This window comes from Lithobates pipiens, unplaced genomic scaffold (assembly GCF_037356315.1).
Source record: "Lithobates pipiens isolate NorthernLeopardFrog02 unplaced genomic scaffold, aLitPip1_a1.2 Scaffold_57, whole genome shotgun sequence".
NCBI lineage: Eukaryota > Metazoa > Chordata > Amphibia > Anura > Ranidae > Lithobates > Lithobates pipiens.
Genome location: NW_027507879.1, coordinates 1,896,017 through 1,922,145, shown reverse-complemented (window position 1 = coordinate 1,922,145; position 26,129 = coordinate 1,896,017). Strand labels below are relative to the sequence as shown.

The window sequence follows — 26,129 nt, the reverse complement described above, 5'->3', positions numbered from 1 at the left end:
AGTGTGCCAGTCATTTCCATTGATAGTTGTGCTTGCCAAGACCTACAAAATCAAGCCCCCCCCCCCCCCCCCGAGTTATAAAGATTGGATACTTCAGCATACAGCTCCCCTTACTCTTGGTTTACAATTGTGGCATTTGGTGGGCTAGGAGGAGTAGCAGCTCACTAGCAATATCTACCCTTTGAGTGGCGTTGGGTGTATAGCCTTGCAAGTCAGGTTTCCCAGGGTAACCAATTTGCATAATCGACATGTAGACCACATTTTAAAAAACATCAAATATAACTAGGAGATTGGTAAAAGTAACTGTATTGCACATTTGTCTTAACCTGAAGAGATTTTATATCTGCCAGAAACAAGACGTGACATCTTGACCAAAATCTCAGCTGTTCCAGTTGAGTGGTTGCATATGGAGGCAAGGTACTAGAGGTACACATAGCATGTCCCACCCAAAAGTCATCCGCTTTCACCATGGTAAAAACACCCCCCACACAACACCTCAGACTCCTAGCTCTCCAGTGGTTCAAGACGATCAAGTTGAGGAAAAGCCTTCATCAGCAAAACTGTTCATAGAAATTGAAGCTTCAATATTAATCCAGCCAGTTGTAATTGTCAATAGTGTAGCTGGTATTTGACACCCTCTAAGTTGCTGGGTATCTAAATGAAAACCCTCACACTGATTTCACTCTTCCATCACTGAAGGCTTGAACCAGCAAACCCTGAAAGTCAAGCTTAGCAAGTTCACAGAATGCAAAAATTCGAGGCAAGACCAGGGTTTTATTTCTATTTTTTTCATAACATTGCAGCCATCAAGAAAAAAATAAAATAAAAATAAAAACTAAGAAAAAAAACCATGAACAGATGGAAGACATTTCTACATTTACTAAGCAGGAGTTGGGTCCCAAAGGTCTCAGTGAGGCTATTTATCCAATAAATTAGAGCGCATGGCCATTAAAGTGCATTCATTTCTGTGCTGGGATGAGGTCATCGATAGACTGGCCCTTCTCCAGACGCTTTTCCATTTCTATTAGAAGTTTGACACCATCAACCACCATCTGAACGAGTTCCACCTCTGAGAAGCCAAGACGGTCGGCGTTTGATAAATCAAAGACTCCCCCAACTGCTGCAGTGTCAACTCCACCTAGTGCAAGAAAAAAAAAAAAAAAAAAAAAAGGGAGTTAGTACTAAACAGTATACAGAAATCACAGTCCAGATATGTGCCACACATTTGCTCATTTGTAAGATCTGAAAGAAATCAAACACAGCAAGTAATGCTGGTAGTTTGGGCAGGGTTTAATGACAATTATGTGGTCTAGCAACACAATTGACCACTGTGTCTGCCAAGTACCAGTAGATTGCGCAAAGATAACTGCAAAAATTACAAATACAAAATTGGTGCCTAGCAAGTATAGACATGCATGCTGCCTGTATTGTTATACACAACCAGTATTTAGTCACATTTCAATGGACTTGTAATGCAGTATTACCCTTGTACACACGGTTGAACATTCTGACAACCAAATCCGTTGGATTTTGTCCAAAACTGTTGCATACACACGGTCGGACAAAGTTGTCGGAAAATCCGATTGTACATAACGTGATGACGTTATTTCGTTACGATGGGACTACGTTCAGGCTAGTAGCAAATAGCTTTGGTCTAGGAATTTGATCTGAGCATGCGTGGCACTTTGTCCGTCGGAGTAGGCCCGATCTGAGCATTTTGTTGGAAAATTTTATGGACAAGTTGGAAAACTTGGTCCGGATATTCCGACGGAAACCACAGTCGGATTATCTGACAAAACGGTCCGATAGGACACATTCCGTTGGAATCTCCGACTGTGTGTACAAGGGCTTACAATGTTAACTGCTTCAGCAGTAGAATATAATATATATATTATATATATCCTATTCTTCAGTCTAAAAAGACAGCCATTTATAGATTAGGATATGAAAAAGCTGATTGTTCTCAGTCCTGTACATCCCATCATACAAGAAAGGTGCTCAACTTGTATACACTGGCTTATAGGACAGTCCACTCATTTCATTTTCCAGCCATCTTAGGCTAAAGGCTTTCACAGAATCAGCCATTTGACACATCTCAGTATAAAAGTAACCCAGTGTTTCCCATACATAGAACAGAACTCCTCTGGTCATAAGACCTTCAGCTGAAAGCATCATTTTGAAGAAAAATTGTCAAGTCTTGCATGAACAGCTATCATGTAGACAAGAGGTCGGTTACAATCTGGCCTGTGCACACCTCGCCCTCCAGAAACTGCTCAACATATCCAATGATCTTCATTCAAGAATCCTCCACTTGAACTACCTGAATGCCATTTTTTGGCATGACAAGAAAATGCTATGCATGTATTCCAAGGAGACTATGGTTCCCCCAAAGCTCTGCACAAATTGCCGTCTTTACCTGTTCCTCTCTTTTGCAGTCTGAGCCTCTTCAGGGTCTCTTCAAACTTTGCGTGCTTGCTCAGGTTTGGCAACTTGATGTGGACCCCAGCACGGAGACCAGTTCCAAGGTTGGATGGGCAGGTGAGAATGTAGCCAAGATGCTGATTCCACATAAACTGGAAGCCTTTTTCCTTGAATAGAGATTCAATCTGGGAGAGAAGAAGAAAAGGGCAGTTTTTCTTTTTAAGCCAATACCAAGATTTAATCAATACACTCAAAAATTGCAGAACCAGGTACCAACAACAATGACCAATTCTGATAAAGTGTTAAAACACTAGTTGAAATCCCAACCCTCTTGCTTCAACACTTTTGAGTCATTTGTTTAGAACGAGTATGTAGAAAGAACTTTCTCCTGCATCTTTGTTGATAAAATGTAGGCTCAATGCAAAATGCACAATTGCAATATGTTCAGATCACACAGGTGTAGTGTGTAAAAAAAAAATGCAGCATGTATGCTTTATTCTGTGCAAAGGCACAGCATGTCAATGTTGCAACACCCTGTGGTTTATGACATTTAAATTCAGATTCTTAAAAAAAAAAAAAAATAAAATAAACCCCACACAACCCCAAACACACAGTGCAAGGTTATCAATACATTGTACTGCCATTCACAATGCAAACCACACATTAAACAGTGCATAATGTGTGCAGGCTGGTGCTTCAAGTTCAGAAGAGATGAATTTAAAGGAGAAGCATTACTACTTGTGACCACTAGAGGGGAGAATTGATTAACTGGAAGTTGCCGCCAATACAAGTTTGCTTTGCATGATCTTACATTGCATCACTCTTTATAAATATTCAAAATTGTGAAATCCCCCCCCCCCCCCCCCCCCTTCCTGCAGCATTGTTATCTTTCTATGATAAACTAGAACAATGCATAGAATAGACACCATTATACTGCATCTGATCACCTACCCTTGTAAGGCCATCACAGAACCTTTTGAAGACTTCCTTCATGTTTCCACCCTTCTGCATGGAGATGACACGGAGATGATCCTCCTCATTGATCCAGACAAGGAAAGTCTTGCTGTCATTGTGCCTTAGAGAAAGTACACATTGCATTCATTAGAAGCAGGAAACACATAACCTGCAAGCAGTCCTACGTCAGTTTAAAGCATTAGGACGGACCACCAGAATAATCATTGGCAGTGGCGGCAGGTGCTCAATATTTTTTGGGGGAAATTGCAAGCAAACCTGGCTCCCTCACTCACACTTCCCTCCTGGACGGGTCCATGGCCTTCTGAGGACAGGGAGGTGCCGGATTCGGGGCTCCTGGAGGTGGCTGTTGCAGCTCGCCAAGGAAAGCGCAGGGGCTGTTGCTTCCCCTCCAGGCTGGATAGGAAGCAGGCCTGAGACCCGATTGGGAGTCTTATGACTGTTGGGGGGGGGGGGGGGGGTCGCAGGACCAGCTTCCTGATTGGCTGGGAAGAGAAGCAGGACAATAGCAAATTGTAATTTGCTAGTGCCACAACTGGGTGGGCCCAGCCAATTAGAGTCTCAAGCGCTAATCATGTAAACCACACAGCACCCGCCTTTAAAATATGTAGTCATGCCAAACCTGAATCAAGCATCTGTGGATGCAGCAATGCCCAACAGCTGGCATGGTGTACAGCAGTAGATTGTAATCATTTTGAACCTTTTGGCCCGTTTCTATGAACCTTGGGTTCAGCATGTAAACCATTGTTTAAAAAGTGTAATTTTAATAGTATCTAGCTATCCACACACCCACTTTCTATATTGCTGTACCAGTTTCCATTATATTCAAGGAATGTTATAGGTGACAATAAGTGCTGGAAGGATGCCATCGTCCAAAACATGTCAGGCATCAATCTCTGTACAGGGCAGCCAAGTTTCAGGTCTATCAATTTTTGTAATGTCTTTATGATGAACCTGATACAAAATATGTTATTTGAACCATTATGAATATTTACTATACATTTGGTCCGTCATTTAAAATCCTGGAGCGGGGGTCATACTGTGCCTTGTACAATAGTTTTTACATCAATAGATTAGGTCACCAGCACATCATATTCTTGTAGAAAAAGGTTTGGGAACAATGAGGACTCAAAAGTATGATGTTTAGACCCCCAAGGACTCCTACACATGCATTGGCAAAAGTGTATTGCAATTCTTTAGAGCAGGGGTCTCTAACTGGCAGCCCTCCAGCTGTTGCAAAACTACAAGTCCCATGAGGCTTTGCAAGGCTGACAGTTGCAAGCACGACTCCCACAGGCAGAGGCATGATGGGACTTGTAGTTTTGCAACAGCTGGAGGGCTGCCAGTTCGAGACCCCTGCTTTAGAACTTTGAAGTTTTTACAAGAAGTCTAGGGTGCTGGTTGGGTTTAATAAACCCAGAATGATGTAGCAAGATGTCAGTGCTCCTGATCACTCATTTCTATTGGTATAGATTTTATTTGACCAGACAGGCAGTCTTACAGTTCAAACTGTGGGTGTTCTGCTCAGAAGTCGAGATTGAAGCAGCACAAGGCAAACAAGACTAAAGGCTTCAACAACTGTTGCATTGTACAGAGATTTCTCGAGATACTCCAGAAGTGACACTTCCTGCTCTTACTGCAAAGTACTGACAACCGAAACTATTCAGAACAGCCAACATAGAATAACCATCATGCCAAGAAAAAGATATTCCACATCTTACCAGATGCAAAAGATTTAATGTTTAATTTTTTCCACTTGCCTTGTATTCAGAAAAAAAAAAAAAAAAAGTCAGACAAGCATGGCAGAATCCAGTTTGTTTTAACCTCTTGACATCCACATAAGGCATATGTGTGGCAGAAAAGAGGATGAGCTTTACTGAAAGCATGCTCCTGGTCTTTAATAATGATTGGGGGCCAGCAGGAATGGTACCTGATCATTCCATGATTGACAGCCAATTCTGTTACTGAGGTATAGAGACCTTGTTAAGCGACTGGGCAGGAAGCCGTAAATGGCAAACCTCAAAGTTGGACCTGGTATACATTTGTGGTGCTCTGAAGGGTGATCTACATTTGTAATGCTCTTCAGTCTGGATTCACACTGCTGTGTGATTGAAGTTGTGCAAGTTCAGCTGAACTCACATGATTTCATACACGCACGCCAGTCTGACTTCAGAGACATCTGCGCATGCACAGATGTCCATTGGAAAAAAAAATAAAAAATTTTGCATACAAAGTCACCAAAAGCAGTACAAAAACTACTTTTGGGAATTGGTTCTGCAACGATTTGGATGGTGCCATTGCTGGCAATAGATGCCAATTTGGCATGCGATATCACAGTGTGAACCTAGGCTCAGAGCATTTGACAGGTGGCGCAACTCTTCACAGCTGTGTCACCCCCTAAAAGCCGGACAACCCTGCTGAAACTGAGGCCCCATTCGGCAGTTGGTGCCCACTGAGCACAGTTTAAATCCTGCCATGGCATGTGTATACCCTGGTCACTCCCTTTCCAGATAAAAAGGAAACCATTGTGGGGCACTGAAAAACATGGGTTTTACTGCCCCCCCAACTGCAAGTCCTTACCCTGTGAGATATTATCCACAGAGACACAGGACAAAAATAAATAAATGTCAGAATGGCAAATTTCAGCCAGACTTCAGACATGTGATCGATAAAAGCCTCCTACAATGTGTGCATGCGCTCTGGTGATGTCACTCCAGTTGATTGGGAAATCAACTGGAGCCCCCTTCTGTTCTGCGCATTCCTGGGCACCAATAGATAGAACACTGGTCTCTGCTCAGAGCTGTAAAAACAAAAAATATAGGAAAAAAGCAGCTGGAAAAAAATTAGAACATTGAGATAAACATTTGGTTCTTTTAGATTAAAAAAGGAACAAACTTTGAACTGCAAATGAGAGCAGTTTAACCACTTAGGCAACACACACTTTCCCTTATGCTGAAAGCTACTGGCTCATGGATAAGCTATACACAGAGTGTTGGCTGCCCTACTAGATTCCTGATGGGCCATGACAATTAGTCCCTGGTGACCTCTACATTCTTGTCGCCAAGATGCTACTTCCCCATCCAAAAAAGGGACATTACAACTCACTTCCACAGGAAATGTCAGGACACCTACCAAATTCCTCTGGCATCAGGCCAGTCCCGGGCCATCCCTGAGGCCAGAAGCAGGGGAGATACCGGCTTGTCAAACAGGAAGTGATCATCGATGAGTTGCTGCTGCTCTGCATCAGTCATGCTCTTGAGAGCATAGTACTTTCCTTTCAGATCTCCATCCAGGCTGTCCAGAGCTGGAAACAGAAATATCCATTATATAAGGCGCCAGCCACAGCCAAACACTAGATTACAGATCACAGAGGACTTGACCTGTTGGTTTACAGAAGGCTTGTTAACCTCCACCTTGCTACATATAGGTAAACTGTGCCGAGCTGACATATTTAGCTGCCAGAGTACACCCCTTACTGAGCACTGATAGGCATAAGTGCTGCAGAGGTTTGGGGGGGGGGGGGGCAGTCTATCTCCCAAAGACAACCTCTAGATACAATGCTGAGCACGTGCATGCAACTTCTTTGGTCGACAATGGCAAGACCTGTTCTGAGTGGAACCTGTCCTGTTAAATGGCTGTATGGTCTTGACCACTGTGCTGCAGTTCAGTTTCAGGGTCTTAGCATTCTTATAGCCTAGGCCAGGGATATGCAATTAGAGGACCAAAACTACAAGTCCCAACATGCCTCTGCATGTCATGCCTGTGGCTGTCAGTCTTGACATGCCTCATGGGACTTGTAGTTCAACAGCTGGAGGTCCACTAATTGCATATCCCTGGCCTAGGCCATCTCTATGTAGAACAATTCTTTTCAGATCCGGTTTGGAATGAGCACTGCATGTTCATTACGGTTATATGCACTGCTCTATACCCACAACACATCCCATAGTCAGTTTTGGGAGCGAGTGATTAAAAAAAAAAAAAAAATAAAAGTGTGGTTATGCTCCAACATACAGTGGGGACCATGGAGAACTAGCATACCAACCCTCCAACAGAGAGATGGATCACAGCAGCAAGAAAGGACTTCGCATTGCCTTCTGTTGCGCCCAGCAACTCTAAACAGATGGTTTTACAACCCGAGTTTAGGGTCACTTTAAAAATGGAAACTCCCTTATATAAAAATGTAAGCACTGCCCTTGAAAGGCTAAATCTGAGCAAGCTAAGCTTTTTATTATTATTAACCAAGATCAATTATGGGTAAATTGCAAATTAATATTTTTTTAGTGGGATCCTTCCCTTAGAAGATGATCTGCACAAAAAGATTACAACTTCAGTAAATGTTAAAAGATCTCCCCCCCCCCCCCCCCCTTGAGGACTTTAGAAATACAAGTGACAGTACAAATATGGATTGTTGCACTCATGTTACTATATCTGGCTGTATGTTAGAACACATCTTATTCCATATTAGAGAAAGGAAAGAATGTTTGTGCCATAAGCCAAGACCGACTATGTAACATGACCATATACAGACAGGTATTCATTGGATCTTCCAGAGGGGGGGGGGGGGGTTCCCTTCCCTAAAAGGGTTTACAATAGATAAGTCTGAAATGTGCTCCAGTCTGTTACTTCACAGTACATTTAAACACCATCCACACTTGAAAAAGCAAACACCAAATTTAAAAACGCCCCATTTCTCATTTGCTTCCTTTTGGTATGCAAAATATACTATTAAATGTTAGAAGGAATAGTATTGTGGGGGGGGGGGGGGGGGGGGATGGGATTATTGTGGTGCCCATTTATCTAGCAAGCAAAGAGATTTGGTTTAGTATAAGAATAACAATGGATACAAAATTTGTGTAGAGTACATAATTGAGAAAAAAAAAATATTTTTTTTTTGCATTAAATAAATAAGTACAAAAATACATAGATTAAAATACACATCTACTTAATATACTTGGGTGCATTAAGTACTAGATTCAATCTTATTTAACGGCCCAGCAGCATATAATAATTAACTTTGTTTAAGAGTTAGGTTTCCTTTTGTTCACCTCTTCTTGGGTCGAGTATTGGTTCCCCTGAAGAAGCTATTTAATGGCAAAACATGTTGGGACATTTCTGACCATCAAATAACTTTCAACCAAGTAGACGTGTATTTTAATCTACGTATTTTTGTACTTTGGTCTATTTGACCATTTTACTGTATTTAAGAATGTTCTCCTTAATTATGTACTCTAAATATTTTGTATCCATTGTTATTCTTATATTCAACCAAATCTCTTTGCTTGCTAGATAAATGGGCACCGCAATAATCCTATTCCCCCCCCCCCCAATACCATTCCTTCTATAGTAATCCATGGATGAGGTGCTTTATTGAATCAGACTCCCCCGCCCGATCTCCTTTCTTCCATACTATTAAACGTCTTTGTATTTTGTTTTCAGGTTCAGGGAAGCTTTAATGGCTGTAGCGCTGCCGTCATTGGGTAGACTGCTGCATGATTAGTGCAGAAAGCAACTACCAATCCCTCAATTCATTGCCATCACTAGAATGAATGTTATGGTGCTAGTAATCTTATAACAGGCAGTTTGCATCTGCCAAGAGCTTTGACATCAGCTATCTGGACCACTTCCAAGCCCCAGCAAGTGGAGGTCAAGAGCGCCTACTACTAGAATTGCCATGGCCTGGCACCCCTGAGGCACCAGTCCATCCCAAGAAGCTCTTATGTTGACCGAGTAAAATGCTAGTACCAGGGCATACTATAGCACTGCAGCATCATGCACTATTAGCTGCCCTGGAATTAGGAACACTGCTGGAATTCTGGCAACCTCCAGTAGGTAGATAGGAAATAAGTTACTTGTACTGTAAGCATGCAGCTAAATAAGATCTACTGGCAGGATCATCAGGCAATAAAAAGTTACGGGGGGAACACTGCTCATTAGTATGCCCTTTGTTACTTACTGTCACATTAAGACTTGTAGCTTCCTAATGCCCTTAACCTGCTTCCTTTATAGATTTCTTATGGAAAGGTCTCAGTATAGTATATTTTATCAAGGCAGAACATTTATTCACAAGGATTACCTTCAATGGAGAGTTTTTCAATGGCTCGTCTTTCCCCACGGCTGCAGTGAGGTGGGAGGCAAAAACCACGGATACTTCTGCCAGTTCTAACACGGGAACTAAGGACGTAGTTTGGGTCCAGGTCATCACCACCCTAAATGTGGGCAAAAAAAAAAAAAGTGAATGGCCAAATCCAGTCTTTAGAAATGTATAGTTTGCCGACCAAGGAGGGAACCATTTTATGAAGAACTTTTTTTAAAGGGCAACAAAAGATTTTCTCCAACAGTAACATTCCTGGTCAAGAGGAATATATATATTTTTTTTTTTTTTTTATTATACTTACCCTAGGGCAGTGATGGCAAGCCTTGGCACCCCAGATGTTTTGGAACTACATTTCCCATGATGCTCATGCACTCTGCAGTGTAGTCGAGCATCATGGGAAATGTAGTTCCAAAACATCTGGGGTGCCAAGGTTCGCCATAGGTGGATGCCACATAGGTCTGATGCTGCATCTGTCCAAACACAGAGCCAAGCAAACCCTGATTGTTAGGTTCTCAGCCCCCCCTCCTCTCTTACTGCAGCACAGGGCTGTGGAGGTGGCAGGAGCAGGAGGCTCAGTGGCTTGCCGAGAGGCCAAGCCAGGTTCATTGTCGTGAGCTTGCTTGAGCCTGGCCCAGCTCTGAGACATCAGCAGGCTTCAGCCCGCTGTCTGCTGAAAACAGGTCACAGGAGTGCAGAACAATCAGCACTCCTATGAGCCACAGCCCAACAAGCTTTGGCTGTACTGCTAAAGAGCATGGCCCAAACACATTCAATTTGCTCACTACTAGTCCTGTCCATGAGCTCCTCCACAGATACAGCAGAGAAGTGAGCATGGTCACCTTAGGAGGAGAATTAGTGGGTCACCAACCCCCATTACCAGGCGAAATGTTTCTAATACAGCGAAGATCTAGCAAGCGGCAATATTACATTGTTCTTGGGTTTAGATTTCCTATAGGAGCCATTTTTCTCAAATACAAAAATAAAATACATATATCTCTCATTTATCATATTTTGTGATACCAGGGCAAAGCAGCACATGGCCCATCCAGTGAATAAAAAAAAAAAAAAAAAATTATAAAAATAGACCAGCGTACCACTAGAACAGGCAACCAAAATGCTTAAGGCTGGGTTCATACATGAGCCGCAGCAGGAGGTCCGCTGCATCCTGGTTCCGTTTCAGACCAAATTTTGGGCTGAATTAGGACCTGAAATGGCAAAAAAAAAAAAAAAAAAAAATAGGATTTGTCCAAAACCTGCTGGGGAGATGTGAACTGGCTTGAAAGAGCCGGTCAAAATCTGCTATTGCAAATTGGAGGTGGGAAACCCGCCTCCAATTTGCAATGGTGTGACCCCAGCCTAAAAGGGTTATCTAGCACCACACTTAATACTGTACATATAGATGCACGCAACATAAGGAACCTACATTTTAAAGCAGTAGTATATCTGTACACATCCACCATCCCACCTGAACCAAGGTTGCTTAGGACAGTTGTCCTAAACTACAAGTGCAGTTTTTAAAGGATGGGTTCAATCCATCTGAACAGGACATACACAACTACATCTAGGATGGAGGGTACTAGTAGATTGGCTCAGCAATGGCATGCAATGCCAAATTACTGCTAACAAAGCAAACTAAATATTGGCATGCAATAAGGGGATTAAACGCCAGAGATAAAAAACGATAATTCTCCCACTGTACAATACTCTGGTCTGGCCGCACCGCTGTCCAGTTCTGGGTACCAGTCCTTGGGAAGGTGGTACTGGAAATGCAGCAAGTACGAAGGGCAACAAAGCCAATAAAGAATCTGCAGGATATTAGTTATGAGGAAAGGTTGCAAGCATTGAACTTATTCTCTCTGGAGAAGAGACACAATTTCAATTTATAAATAACATACTGGTGACCCTACAATAGGGATAAAAAAGCTTTTGCAGAAGGGAGCTTAACAAGACATATGGCCAGTCATTAAAGTTAGAAAAGATGTTTAATTACATAGAGGGTTCTTCACTGTAAGAGCGGCAAGTATGTGTAATTCCCTTCCACAGGCTGTGGTCTCAGGGCAGATAGTTTTTGGAAACTATTAGATAAGCACCTGAATGGCCACAACATACAGGGATATACAAATGTAATACTGACATAGACAAATCCAACCTATGAGATTTTTTTCAACCTCACCTACTATGCAACTAAAAGATTTGGTGTAAAAGCCCAATAGCTACTCGGAAAGCTTCTCGATACAGATTCTTTATTGGTTACCAACACAGAATCCAAAAGTGCTAATGCATTTCGGCTTACAAATGCGTTACAAGCCAAAATGCATTAGCACTTTTAGAGGCGTCAGTGTGCAAGAAAGAACTTGTATCAAGATGCGTTCCGAGTTACCAGCTAGAATTATGGACTTAGGCTGTGGAAAGTGAACATCTTAGCCAGATCACTGCTCTCCTGTCTCCACACTCCAAATACAGCAGTCGAGCTTAGCAAGACTGGATTCTCTAAACCAGGCAGATAAAGGGCTGCAGTCATCTAGATGTGTTGACTTTTCAAGAGTAGTTTAAGTCAGGACTAAGAACTTTTGAGATCCACCACTGATCTGAGGGTAGAGATGAAAGTTTATTTTTGAACACATATACCCCCTTCTTCCCATACTTTCAGCGCCGCATTTACCATGATCAGAAGAGCCATTGAAGGAACCTGGTTTGCTTCTCTTTATCTCAAGAGGGAAGCAGAAGTCAGGCCTTGCAACAGCACACATCATTCTACCACTTACTGCTGGAATACTTGCACTGCTCATGCTGACGACTTCCAGGCACCTACTCTACTGGCAGTATATCCTTGACGCTAGTAGTTTGTGTTACATTATAGTCTCACTGCACCCAATGAAAGACCCACAATTACCATTATGTAGAAAACACTAGAATGTATTACTACTGTAGTTGGCAAGACTGGAGATTTTTAAAAACAAGGCTACAGGCAAGGCAAAATGCAGTAATGAGCCCCAAGATTATCTCTAGCTGTGCTTGTTCTCTTGTGATGCACTTACGTTCAGGAAGAAGCTAATGATACGCATCAAATTTCAGCCATTAGGACTCCAAGGTCCAATTGCAACATGAGGATGTCTGCATGTTGTCAGAAAAGTGCTGGTCATTACACAGCCAAAGATAGCAATATAGCTGGAAACTGGAATTATGTTTTATCAGAGAGATATCATACACAATTGCCAAAAGGCACATAAGCCCCAATAGGTACATTTTCAAATATACAGAAATCTAGGCCAACTCGAAATGCACATCACTATTTCCCAAGGATTAACAATCCCCCCCCCCCCCCCACAAGGAAGGGGGGGGGGGTTATTTTTCAGTTTAGCTTTTAGACAGATACCAATTCACCATCTAGCCGGAAGGGGAAAGAGGACACTGGAGGCTGCAGAGTTAAAGCAGGTATTCATCTACCTCACTGCTCAGTGTGGCAGGAGTGTGATGCCTAAAACTATCCAAACAGCATTATAAAAATATTGGGGAGGTTAAACATTACATTTGCACGTCACGTGTAGCCATTATCCTGGAACTGCATTTAAAGCCTCAAAACTGCAAAATAAATAAGCCTCCCCTAATACTAGGTAATCAGCTGCTGCTAGACGTACCTGCCTGGCACAGCAGATGAGTATCAAGGCCACTATTAGCAAAAAATAAATAAAAACATTTTTATACACATACAGAGATTGCTTATAAGCAGCAACATTAAAAACACTCACCTTCAAGTGTTCAGATTTCAGGTCAGTCTTGTGCTGGTCTCCTGGCTTATAACCACCATGTCGGTCTTCAATGACGGGGTCAAACAGATCGCAGAACACATCATAGCACTCTTCATCCCCAGCGACAGCTCCCACGGTCAGAATATAAGGGTGGCCTGAATAAGCACAGCACATCTTAAGTAACAGAAACACTTGTCAACAACCCAAGGAGTTGGGTAGAAGAGAGAGCAACACATAGGGAGATCCCCAAACTTTGCAGACACTCCCCCCTTTATGCACATCCATATTTAAAAAAAAAAAAAAAAAAAAAAAAAAGACAGCCAAATGTCCCAGTATTGAATATCAGAGCAATGCCTCAGCTGGGATGAGCAAAGTAAGAGTTTGGCTTAAACATTAAGCTGGTAAACACCACATTATGATCACAATTGACTTTCATTTGGGTCACAGAGTAAAGCTGCCATTTACAACCTTTGGGAAAAGAATTGTTAGACCGCTGTGGTTTTCCAATAGTTGCATTACTTTTATTTGCACACATTTTTTTCAGATATATGCATAAGCTGCAGTGCCCACAAGGCTCCTCTGCAAACGGTGGTCTTAAAAAAAAAAAAAAAAAATATATATATAAATGTATTATTTTTATAATCTAAAAATATTATAAATCTGCATTGTAATAAAGCAATAAAATGTACCTGTGCCAGAAAAAATAAAATTAAAAAAAATATATATAATATACCCTCCACACAGCATGCCTCTGAATCTCCTCTTTCCAACTTACAGTTCCAGTGGGCTGGGCCGTGCACTCCCAACATCAGCCAGGGAGGAGAGGGAAAGCGGAGTGCCAGGGAGCCACACTGTTAAGCAAATTTACTACCCAATAGTGTGGCTCCCTGGCACTCCGCTTTCCCTCTCCCTCCTGGCTGATGGTGGGAGCGCTCAGCCCACTGGAACTGTAAGTCGGAAAGAGGAGACCCAAGGAGGCAGATGAGTGCTGGAAGCCGCGCTGGTAGATACAGATAAGCATCTTAGCCAACACAGACACATTTACTGCTATATTAGGGCACAGATGGGATGTTTAATGAAATATGAGAGCAGCAGGAGTGGGTGCTGACACAGTGGGGGGGGGGGGGGGGGGGGACGACAGAAGCAGGCTGCGGATAATGGAGGCATGCAAACAGACCACAATGTCAAGGGCTCAGCAGCCATGATTGTGGTCTGTTTGCAGAGGAGAGGCTATAGCTAGGCAGGATCAGCCAGGTATCACAGGGTGCCAAATCACAGCACAATCACTGTGCAACATGCTTAAAATAAAATTCTGTTTTTTTTTTTTTTTTTTTTGAGTTAACAATGCTTTAACCATTTTAAGAGGCTCCCAAGCTGGAGCACATATAGCAGTGGATAGAGCAAAGGCATGTGTGCCTGGGAGCTCAACCCTCTAAAAAAGGCACAGGGATGCATGCATGCAACCCCTACCCTCAACTCCTTGACCTCGTTTTCTCTCACCTTTGCACTCCATGCAACCTCTCTAACTATCCATTCCCTCTCTCTGATCACCACCTTATTAGTTTCACTCTCTCCCTCTCCTTCACCTCCTCTCCCTCCAACCGCATTAAAGTTACCCGCAGAAACCTACGTCATCTCAAGCCTTCCCTTCTCTACTCTGCTCTTGACAACCTCCACGACAAAATCTCACCCCTATCCTGCACCAACCTAGCCACTTCTGTCTACAACACTTCACTTCTGGCCTCTCTGGACTCTCTGGCCCCCCTCACCACACACAGGATCAAGCCCCGACCCCTTCAACCTTGGCAAACAGATGTCACTAGAAGTTTGAAAAAACGTAGTCGTGCTCATGAGCGCCTGTGGCGCAAGACCAAGTCTCAGAGAGATTTCAACCAATATAAATCTGCCCTCCAAAACTACAATTCTAGCCTCCTCTCTGCCAAGCAGAACTATTTTATCACTCTCATCAGCAACCTATCATCCCGCCCCCGTCAACTCTTCTCTACTTTCAACTCTCTACTTCGTCCTCCACCACCTCCACCCACCAACTCACTCACTGCCCAGGAGATTGCTAATCACTTCAAACAGAAGATTGATACAATTCGCGCAGAGATCTCTACTGTTCTAATACCCCCCACGCTTTACACTTCATGCCCACAGTCACAATCATTACTTCCCTCTTTCAACCCCACCACTATAGACGAAGTTGCTAAACTACTTGGTAATGTCCACCTTACCACCTGCCCTCTGGATCCTGTTCCCTCGCAAATGCTACATTCACCCTCTGACTCTATGCTACACTCTCTAACTCACATCTTCAATCTCTCACTCTCTTCTGGCATCTTCCCCAACTCTCTAAAACATGCACTTGTCAAACCCATACTTAAAAAACCCTCACTGGACCCATCCAATCTTAACAACCTACGCCCCATCTCCTTGCTCCCCTTTTTATCCAAACTACTCGAACGTCTGGTCTACAACCGACTGAGTGACCACCTCGCTGATAATGGCCTTCTTGATCCCCTTCAGTCTGGATTTCGTCCCCAACACTCCACAGAAACTGCTCTCCTAAAACTAACAAACGATCTACTAACGGCCAAAACCAATCGACATTATTCTGTACTCCTCCTCCTGGACCTCTCTGCTGCCTTTGATACAGTTGACCACCCCCTCCTTCTCAAAAAACTCCACACCTTTGGTCTCTGTGACCGTACTCTACAATGGTTCTCTTCCTACTTATCCAACCGCACCTTTAGCGTTTCTTACAACTCTACTTCCTCCTCTCCTCTTCCTTTCTCTGTTGGGGTCCCCCAAGGTTCTGTCCTTGGACCACTCCTATTTTCAATCTATACCTCCTCTCTGGGTCAACTGATAGCCTCCCATGGCTTCCAATACCACCTCTATGCTGACGACACCCAAATCTATCTCTCTACCCCTCAGCTCACTCCCTCTGTCTCCTCACGTATCACTAATTTACTATCAGAAATATCAGTCTGGATGTCACACCACTTCCTCAAAATCAATCTATCCAAAACCGAACTTATAATTTTTCCTCCCCCATATGCCCCTTCCCCTGATCTCACTGTCAAAATTGATGGCACAACCATAAGCCCATCCCCTCATGCCAAGATTCTAGGTGTAGTCTTGGACTCTGAACTCTCCTTCAAGCAACACATCCAATCACTGTCCAAATCTTGCCGCCTCAACCTCCGCAACATCTCCAAAATACGCCCCTTTCTAACCAATGAGACAACAAAGCTCTTAATTCACTCGCTGGTCATCTCTCGCCTTGACTACTGCAACTCCCTCCTCACTGGCTTACCTCTACATAGTCTAGCACCTCTTCAATCCATTATGAATGCCGCTGCCAGACTCATCCACCTTACCAATCGCTCGGTGTCTGCTACCCCTCTCTGTCAATCCCTCCACTGGCTCCCGCTCAGCCAAAGAATTAAATTCAAAATACTAACAATTACATACAAAGCCATCCACAACTCTGCCCCCAGCTACATCACTGGCTTAGTCTCTAAATACCAACCTACTCGTCCTCTTCGTTCCTCTCAAGACCTCCTGCTCTCTAGCTCCCTCATCACCTCCTCCCATACTCGCCTCCAGGACTTTTCCAAAGCCTCCCCAATCCTATGGAATGCCCTACCCCAATCTGTCCGCTTATCTCCTACTTTATTAGCTTTTAGACGATCCCTGAAAACACTTCTCTTCAGAGAAGCCTACCCTACCCCCACCTAACTGTATCTTCATTTTCTCCATCAGCTCATCCCCCCACAGTTAAAACCTTTTGTTTCAACTTGACCCTCCCTTCTAGATTGTAAGCTCTAACGAGCAGGGCCCTCTGATCCCTCCTGTATCGATTCGTATTGTAAGTGTACTGTCTGCCCTCATATTGTAAAGCGCTGCGCAAACTGTTGGCGCTATATAAATCCTGAATAATAATAATAATAACTCGCAGCACGAGAATAATGGCAGCATAGGCATCCAGTGTGCCCCCCCCCCCATACCCAATTCAACCTACAACCTTTATAGTAAGGTGCACATGGAAGAGCAACAAACCATTTTCAGCCTGGCAGGTAAATTGGCCTTCCATGTGCAAAGGCTAGTTGCCATTTTTTTTGAACTGCTGGTTGATTCGTTTGGGGTGCACAGGACACCTTCGCCACCGTTGTGCTCTTGCTTGGTGTCACGTGCATCACTGAGTCTCAGAAGGGTGAGCTCCCTCCAGGCACACCTAAACACCCCCCCCCCCCCCAAAAAGAAAAAAAAAAAAAAAAAAAAAAAGTTGATGAAGACTGTTAGACAGGGTCAATTTGGTTGTTTTGCAGGCTGGCAAATCTTTTAAGTTTATGGATGGGCATTGCCCTTCCTTGTGCACATTACTGCAAAGGCTAGTTATAGGGTGTGGGGGGGGGGTGGGCGATTGCCACTTTTTTGGTACAGTCATCCAACACTCCTGAAGTTACAAACTGCACAGCAATTAACTCCACAGCTTGCATGGAGCGGCAGAAGTCATCTTGTGATATGAACCAATGTGCGAAGTAAACTCTTGCCAATAGTAGATGTAGAGACACCTAGAAAAACCCCCAAGTAGAGCAGCGGTACCCCACATCAATCAGGGGCTGTACATCATTGAAAGCTGTATGGGTGCAGTAGGTTAGTGCACACCTCTGACCTTTGTAATGCATTATGAAGGACAGGGGTCATACAATCAAACTAGGCAAGGATCTGACCTATGGGGTAAATTCTCAGGGCAAAGGACTGCTTACACGTTCAAACCTTTCTATACAGTGGACTTCCAGAATGAAGGTAGGTGCTCAAGAGTCACACGCCCTCTTCCCTTCTCTGCTCCATGGCTAATCTGACCTCCCAAAGACGATCTCTGACCATCTTTCGTCCGATTTACCACTAGCTGCCCTGGCATCACCACAGCCTCAGTACTTAGCAAGTCAATGACCTGAAACAAGGTCAGAACTTTGGCTAAATAGGTGTTCAGAATTTTCCAAGCCATCGATATTGAAGCACCTTGGCTAGCACAATAGGCAACTAGCTGAAAAAAAAAAAAAAAAAAAAAAAAATAAAAAAAAAGGGGGGGGAAGTTCAGCAAGGTAGGTGGTGTCTAGCAAACAATTTATAGTTAGCGTGGTTAAGGGTTAAACGCACTTTATTACAGTACAAGGTTTAATTGGGATGTTTCTACTCAGTTCCTGATAACCTCAAACAGGAGCAAGGAAAAATCTGCAACAGGTACAGAAAAAAATAAATAAATAAATAAAGGGCTTATGGGGCTCTAGGCTTCCCCTAGGAAAGCCACACATGTTCCTGCTGGATATAACCCCTCACTCCTTGACTGGGTGGAAATAAAATGGCACTATAAGGAGAAACTTTTGAGTGGAGCCTTGGATAGCAGTAAAAATATGAGGTTCTAACCCCCACACACTTTTGGATTGGAAATGGGAAACCACCACACAAACTGGTTTGTGCGACTCTTAAATCAAGGTTCCCCTCCCCCAATTTTATGGATCCAAAGAAGTCTAGGGAGAAGTCTTGCACCATTATGGAGGTCACAATACACGACTCCTTCCTCTGGTCTGCAAGAAGCTGCCCTTCACTACAGCATGTCACACACAAGTTTAATAGGTTTTAAAGATGGCGCCAATTTTCATTCCAGTCACAATGATGGCTTCATCCACTCTATGAAAGCAACAGAACAGTTAATCTTTCCAATCCATGCACGCTCTTAATAGGATTGTCTACCCCAGTTCGGATCACATCATCCAATGTGAAGCCACTGGAAGTCAGTCTGTTGCCTCAAACTCTTGAGCACATCAAAAGTTAAGACTTTAGCCATGTGGTTGTTGCACAGGTCTGAACTCCTCTGCGGAAAGCCTCTTAATGACTGGCCAGGCAAGGTTACCTTTACAATCAAAACAACCTGTACAGGTTAGAATCTGCTCCCCCTTACCAAGAGTGCTTTTTGCCCTTTACCAAAATATAGTAGATGATCACCATATTGCTTTTTTTTTTAATGTTTACTACCTTTGTATCAGCTTAAAAAGCAGCAAAGGGAAAAAAAAAAAAAAAAAAAAAAAAAAAAAAAAAAAAGGTTGGAAAGATTATAACCCACTGAATGGTTTTGCTTGTACAGTCCGACTTCTTCAGGTCACCAAATGAGAAAGCCAAGCTTGGCTGGTTTCCATGTTGATCTGTAGATGCAATCACCTATGGTTTTTAAATTTTTTTTTACACTATACACAACCATATTGCCACCTATCATTTCCCCACAAATATCTTCCCAATGGGTACAACTGGTAATTAAAGTAACTAAAGGCTAAAGTTTTGGTTAGAGAGCAGAGGGACTAGAACACTGGTCAGTTTTTATTGCCGTCTGCATCCCCATTCGAGAGATGCACCCTCCATTTGATTTGCTTACCCATCATTTAATGTAAAAGAAAATCCAAAATTTTGGGTTGTCCCCAGAAAATAGGAGAAATCTTCCAATTGGGACACTAGTTCTGGTGACCTGGGGTCCTCAAGAAAGTCCCTTAACGACTTAAGGACCGCCTCACGCCGATGCAAGTCAGCAGAATGGCACAAGCACGTACCTGTACGTTGCTTTTTAAGTACCCAGCCGTGGGTCGGGAGTGCGTTGCCGGCAGCGCACTCCCGACCTGGTCCTGTGACCATGGGAACAGTGGACCCGATCGCTGCTGGTGTCCCATGATCGGGTCACAGAGATGAACGAGGAGAGGTCTGTGTAAACAAACCTCTCCCCGTGCTTCCCTGTGGCTGTCACCGATCGTCTGTTCCCTTTTATAGGGAAAGACGATCAGTGACATCACATGCCAAGCCACACCCCCTACAACAAACACACACACACACACACCTACACTGCCCCCTAGTGGTTAACTCCTTCACACAGGAACCAGTGCATTTAAATAGCACTGATTGCTGTATAAATGACAATGGTTCCAAAAAGGTGTCAAAAATTTCCCCATCACAATAAAAAAAAAAAAAAAAAAAAAAAAAAAAAAAAAAAGTTTAGATATTTTGGGGGATATTTATTATAGCAAAAAATATTGCATTTTTCTCAAAATTGTCGCTCTGTTTTTTTTTGGCGCTAGAAACAAAGTAATTTTGTGTGGGAGCCACGTCACCCGACCAATTGTCAGTTTGAACGACGCAGTGCCAAATTGCAAAAAAAAAGGGCCTGGTCCTTTGGCTGCAAATAGGTCCGGGGCTTAAGTGGTTGATTTGCTGAGATGTCCTCACTTCCCTTTTGGCTATGGGTCTAGCTGCAGCGTAAAGTTGATTTGGAGTCTCTGCCAAAGATCAGTTTTGTTCAGCCCTCTACTAAAAATTCCAAGACCAACTCAGACCTCTACTAAACTCCAAACTTGAATATCAAATCACTGTAGTGAAAGATATTGGTATACAAAGACCATAGGCATTAGCATATGATGCGTTCATAAAATTGCCTTCATCAACCCCTGTAGAATATATGTTTCCTAGATTTCTGGTACGGTCCGTTTGATGGCCAATCCTGTTGCAGGTCCCGATAGAGAAAATGAAGTATGGAGGAAGACCAATGTGGTCTCTTAACCACGAGTCAAATGATTTAAAAATATTAATCTTCCCATCTCGAGCCATCAGACGGCTAGCCTTTGCCTTTAATAAGACCTCCACACAAGGCCTTTAGTCACATTGACAGCTCAGCACTTCTAGTAATGAGGTAGAACAGATGGCAAAGTGGATAAAGATAAAACAATCTGTGCGTTTTTTTTTTACCTGGGTTGTCAACCCCGGTCTGAATGACATCATCCACGGTAAATCCACTTGGTGTCGCCTTGTCCCTCAGCTTTGCGTACAGCTCTTTGGTGAGCACCTTGGCCATATGGTTGTTGTGGCAACTCAAGTCTGGAAACTCGTCATCCACGCTATACTTCAGCTTCAGTTTGTTGTGGGAGTTGCCGAAAGGCATGATTGCACTTTACTGCAGGAATTACAGAACAAAAAAGTGTTAACAGATATAGGACAAAAAAAAAAAAAAAAAAAAAAAAAAAGGGGGGGGGGGGGGGGGTGACCTTGGAGCAAGCTGATGTTGGAACAGGAAATCTAGGCCACAACATGGCTACCGGCAAACCAAATCTCCCATGATCTTCAGGAAAAGCTTAAGGATACAAGATTGGTCATAAACCGTACCTGATTTTTGCCTGCAACATGACAGGCTTGTGCATTCTTAGAGATTTAAAAAAAATAAAAAAAATAAAGGGTATAATGCAGGAACACAGGCATTACAAGTTTCAGAACTCATTTAGTAGATGGGCAAAGCTCAGTCTTTCGGGGCCTGCCAACATTGAGTTCCTCCAAGGTCACAAATTTTACACAGAAAAAAAAAAAAAAATTTATAATATATATATATATATATATATATATATATATATATATATATATATATATATATATATATATATATATATATATATATATATATATATATATATATATATATACCATGGAAAGCTATAGAATAGCCAACAACCACCTCTAAGCCCTTGTACACACGGTCAGACATTCCGACGGAAAATGTAAGATCAGACCGTGTTGTTGGATAATCCGACTGCGTGTGGGCTCCAGCGGACTGTTTCCGTCGGAATATCCGACCGACAAAGTTTTAGAGCTGGGCTATAAAAATTTCCGACAACATGATCCCTGATCGTTAGTAGAAAAGTCCGAACAGACAAAGTGCCACGCATGCTCAGATCAAAATTACAAGACCAAAGCTATTGGCTACTAGCCTGAACGTAGTCCCGTTGTAAAGGAACTAACGGCATCGCCTTCTGAACGATCGTATTTTCCGACAACTTTGCCCGACCGGGTGTATGCAACACCAGTTTCGGACAAAATCCGACGGATTTTGTTGTCGGAATGTCCGACCGTGTGTACAAGGGCTTAGAAGCGATACCCCAACTTATACAGAGCTGGTATAAAATATAAAGACATCTACTACAGTGGAGGTCAATTGTGCTCAATTATTGAGGTCAGGGTGGGGGGGTGGGAAGAAAAATTGCAAGCAAAGGGCCACAGTTTGGAGACCACTTGGCTGGTGGCGAACAACCCAGGATGGCAGAGAGCGGAGCAACCCACTATCTGAAATATGGCATGCATCAGCTCTACAACCATGTCTTAGGTCCCCATTCACACTCGAGCCGAGCGTCTTTGGTGGGTTTTTGTGCAGGCATTTTTTTTTTTTGGCATTTGTTAAGACTTCAGTGGGGTTTTATTTTGTATTTTTTTTTGTTAAGCCAATAGAAAACTAGTTACTAGGCATTGCACATTTATTTTTAGCTCATGGAAAGCAGGTTACTAGGGCGAACAGACTTTGGCACCTTTTTCCCCCAGATGCACGTATTGAAACGTATTAGGGCCAAAATGCACACTCTGCCCCAAAAGAAGCTCGCACTTTTTTGGGGGCGATGAGCTTTAAGTAACACCATGCATAGGTGTGAACAGGTACCAATCCTGGGGGGGGGGTTTGGGGGTCAAGCATTGAATCCCTTTTCGGGAAATTTCAAACTACTTAAGCACCTGAGCATTTTTGTTTTCAGGCAGAAAGTCATGCGTTTATATTATAATATATTCCCGCAAAAATCATACAACTGTCACAGAATAATGTTATATATTAATACTACATTTAAATTTTTTTTTTTTAGATAGATTATATATATATATATATAAACACATATATATACACACACACACATAAATGATATCTTAATGTAAACAACTCATAGCTCTGCATATGTCAGGCTTTATAGACAATGACATAGGCTGCATCTCCTTCCTATCACTGATACAAGTTACTGCACTTCGGCATCTTCTGATTAAGGAAGTCTGCACTGTACACTCTGCCTGCCAATCCCATTGCTACACGTTTGTAGCTTGAAGGTCAATAAAAAAAAAGTATGCCGCCATTGCTGGTCTGTGGTAAAAAAAAAAAATTATATATATATTTTGCAAAGGCATGCTGTGACTTGTAGTTCCATCGCAGCCCAATAGGCTATAGCATCTAAAGAGAATGCTTAGAATTTACAGTATCAAGAACGAGCTGCATCAATTACTTCCAATCTTTCAAAAGCCAAATTAGCTGTCAAGGTAGATGGATGGACTCATTCAATATTAATGTCCAAGAGGAAGTCGTGTGCTGAACCTCGGCGCAACCAGATTACTCTGCACTTCCCTGAGCGGACAGCTCTGATATCCCAACCCAATGCCCTATAGGGTGCGAGCGATTAAGCCGGCCATACAATCGGATCTCATTTAGATTTAAACCAAAAAAAATATGTATGGAATACAAGAACAAGCCTAAACAAATTCAGTGCATTTGTATGAAATCAGGTAGGCCCTTGCACTACATAGGTCGGTGGTAGATCTAAAAAAGGAGGAGGATGAAGAAGCAGATTATGTAGTGTATGGCTAGCATAAAGAAGGTGACCGTGCTCTATACAATCACCTCTAGATAGAATTATTTCCCCCCCACTATCTCTCTCCCTCTCTCATGACAAACCAACAACTCATTCTGTATGAAAACAGGCAGGGCCTTTGCATAGTTGATGGCAGATCTCAAGGAGATCATACAACCAGATTGTATCATTTATGGTCTGCCTACTACCACACATTCACATACTTAAAATACAACCTCCTTTAGATCATTTATCAAAGTTATACAATGTGAAGGATACATACATACATACTTTTAACACACACCAAAATAGCAAGAAGACCGCACAGATTGTAACATGTGTGGTCATATCAAGATGCAAACGAAGGATGAACTAAAAGGGCATCAACTGTCTCAATGGGGTACTGAACAGTTTGGTAAATGGGATCACATAGGGCAGGAAACCCACCCAGTCCATCCTTCCCCAAACTGCATTCAATAGACTAAAATCTGTATTGCCGGTATGTGTCTGTGCACATCCAACTGGAAAGCTGCTCCTTAACAAGACACACTTTCCCCATTCTGAAAATGCCCACTGCCTGGCTGCCACGCTTCTGCATTTCCGTTTCCAGCCAGTGGGGACTGCTGCAGATAGCGAGTTTTGACCTCGCCATCTGCATGCTTGTTCCAGGTCAGCGACTCACGGCAGCCAGACAACTAGCATTTTCAGAAGGACCTGAATAAGCCCAGTCTAGTGTAGTAAACCACATTAATGATCGGTTAATAGCACTCTCTTCTTCCCCCCCCAGTAGTAGACATGATGATGCTGCAGCAGTAATAAGTCATCCCATGCCCAGCTGGCCCCATCCCAGAGGCTGCAGCAGTGACATGAGAAGAAGGCGGCCAGCAGGGGGCAGCACTGAGCCGGCCAAACTTCAACACACTCCATTAACCCCTTCCCTGCTGGAGGCAATCCATTAGAGCAGAGCAGAGGCATCCCATGCACAGACATCCCTGTCCCTCCTCCTCCAGCAGTCCCATCCTCATCGCTATGCACTGCCATTGTGCTGCAACGCCCCAGCCAGGACAGGGACACATCCCAAGGACATGAGCTGTCCCTGAGGACCCTCCATCCATCTATAGTCATCCCCCTCCCCCACCCCAGATGACTGCACAGCGCTGCTTCTATGCAATCTGCAAATGGTTCCTCCTCCATGCAGACTAATACATGGAGGGTGCACCCTGCTCCCCTCCCCCTCCATGCAGACTAATACATGGAGGGTGCACCCTGCTCCCCCATGCAGACTAATACATGGAGGGTGCACCCTGCTCCCCCCCCCTCCTCCATGCAGACTAATACATGGAGGGTGCACCCTGCTCCCCCCCCTCCTCCATGCAGACTAATACATGATGGGTGCACATTCTGCCCCCCCCCCCTCCTCCATGCAGACTAATACATGGAGGGTGCACCCTCTGCTCCCCCCCCCTGCTCCATGCAGACTAATACATGGAGGGTGCACCCTGCTCCCCCCCTCGATGCAGACTAATACATGGAGGGTGCACCCTGCTCCCCCCCTCGATGCAGACTAATACATGGAGGGTGCACCCTGCTCCCCTCCGGGTGATGTACTCACCAGATGTGTTTTACTGGAGGAAACAAAAAAGATTCTTAAGCAGCTTCCCAAACACAACAACTCCCCAGACCTGGAGGGATGTGAGTGAGAAGAGGCTGCCAGCGCTTTTATATAGTGTGCGCTGCCCCCTCTGCCATTGGCTGCTATTATTATTCCATTCATTGGATTGGATGGCCTGGCGGAGAGGGGGCGGATCCCGTAGAGCAATGCTCGGTCTGTGCTGCATTGTGCGGGACGTGCCGCTGATTGGGGGGGGGGGGGGGGACGACCCCGCAGAACCAATGCGCACCAATCACCTGTCACCTGTCACCTGTCACACCTCCAAGGGGATCTGCAGGCTTTACATGTTAAAGGGAACCTGTCACCGAATTCTTCGAAAAATGGCACCAAAAAAAATAAAAATCTATAATATTAACCGCTTTAGCTTCAGATTTTACCCCCCTTCCTGATCAGACCACTTTTTGCGATTCAGCGCTGCGCCGCTTTAACTGACAATTGCGTGGTCGTGCGACGCGGCTCCCAAATTAAATTGATGTCCCCCCCCCCCCACAAATAGAGCATTCTTTTGGTGGTATTTGATCACCCCTGCGGTTTTTATTTTTTTGCACTATAAACAAAAATAGAGCGACAATTTTGAAAAAAAAACGCATTATTTTTTACGTTTTGCTATAATAAATACCCCCCCAAAAAAATATAAAAAACATTTTTTTCCCCTCAGTTTAGGCCGATACGTATTCTACATATTTTTGGTAAAAAAAAAAAGAAGAAAAAAATCGCAATAAGCGTTTATTTATTTGTGTTGCACAAAA

General features: G+C 43.4%; 1 protein-coding gene across 1 annotated transcript; it reads right to left on the bottom strand.

Annotated features, from left to right (window-relative positions):
• Positions 1-754: 754 nt before the first annotated feature.
• On the bottom strand, positions 755-25,447 carry CKB (creatine kinase B). Its single transcript, XM_077467598.1, has 8 exons — positions 25,321-25,447; positions 21,034-21,238; positions 13,237-13,391; positions 9,467-9,599; positions 6,526-6,697; positions 3,373-3,496; positions 2,417-2,606; positions 755-1,138 (listed from the first exon to the last, which is right to left on the bottom strand). The coding sequence occupies exons 2-8, from the start codon at positions 21,224-21,226 to the stop codon at positions 960-962; spliced, it is 1,146 nt and encodes a 381-aa protein (XP_077323724.1). The 5' UTR covers positions 21,227-21,238; positions 25,321-25,447; the 3' UTR covers positions 755-959.
• Between the last annotated feature and the right edge of the window lie 682 nt (positions 25,448-26,129).

What these genes read in the sequence shown, in the direction of transcription:
- CKB (XM_077467598.1), bottom strand. Translation starts at nt 21,226, where the DNA reads ATGCCTTTCGGCAACTCCCACAACAAACTGAAGCTGAAGTATAGCGTG. An exon ending in TGAAATCTGAACACTTGAAG is followed by an intron (nt 9,600 to 13,236) that starts GTGAGTGTTTTT and finishes GCCCACATTTAG; the next exon opens with GGTGGTGATGACCTGGACCC. An exon ending in TCTGTGATGGCCTTACAAGG is followed by an intron (nt 2,607 to 3,372) that starts GTAGGTGATCAG and finishes CTTCTCTCCCAG; the next exon opens with ATTGAATCTCTATTCAAGGA.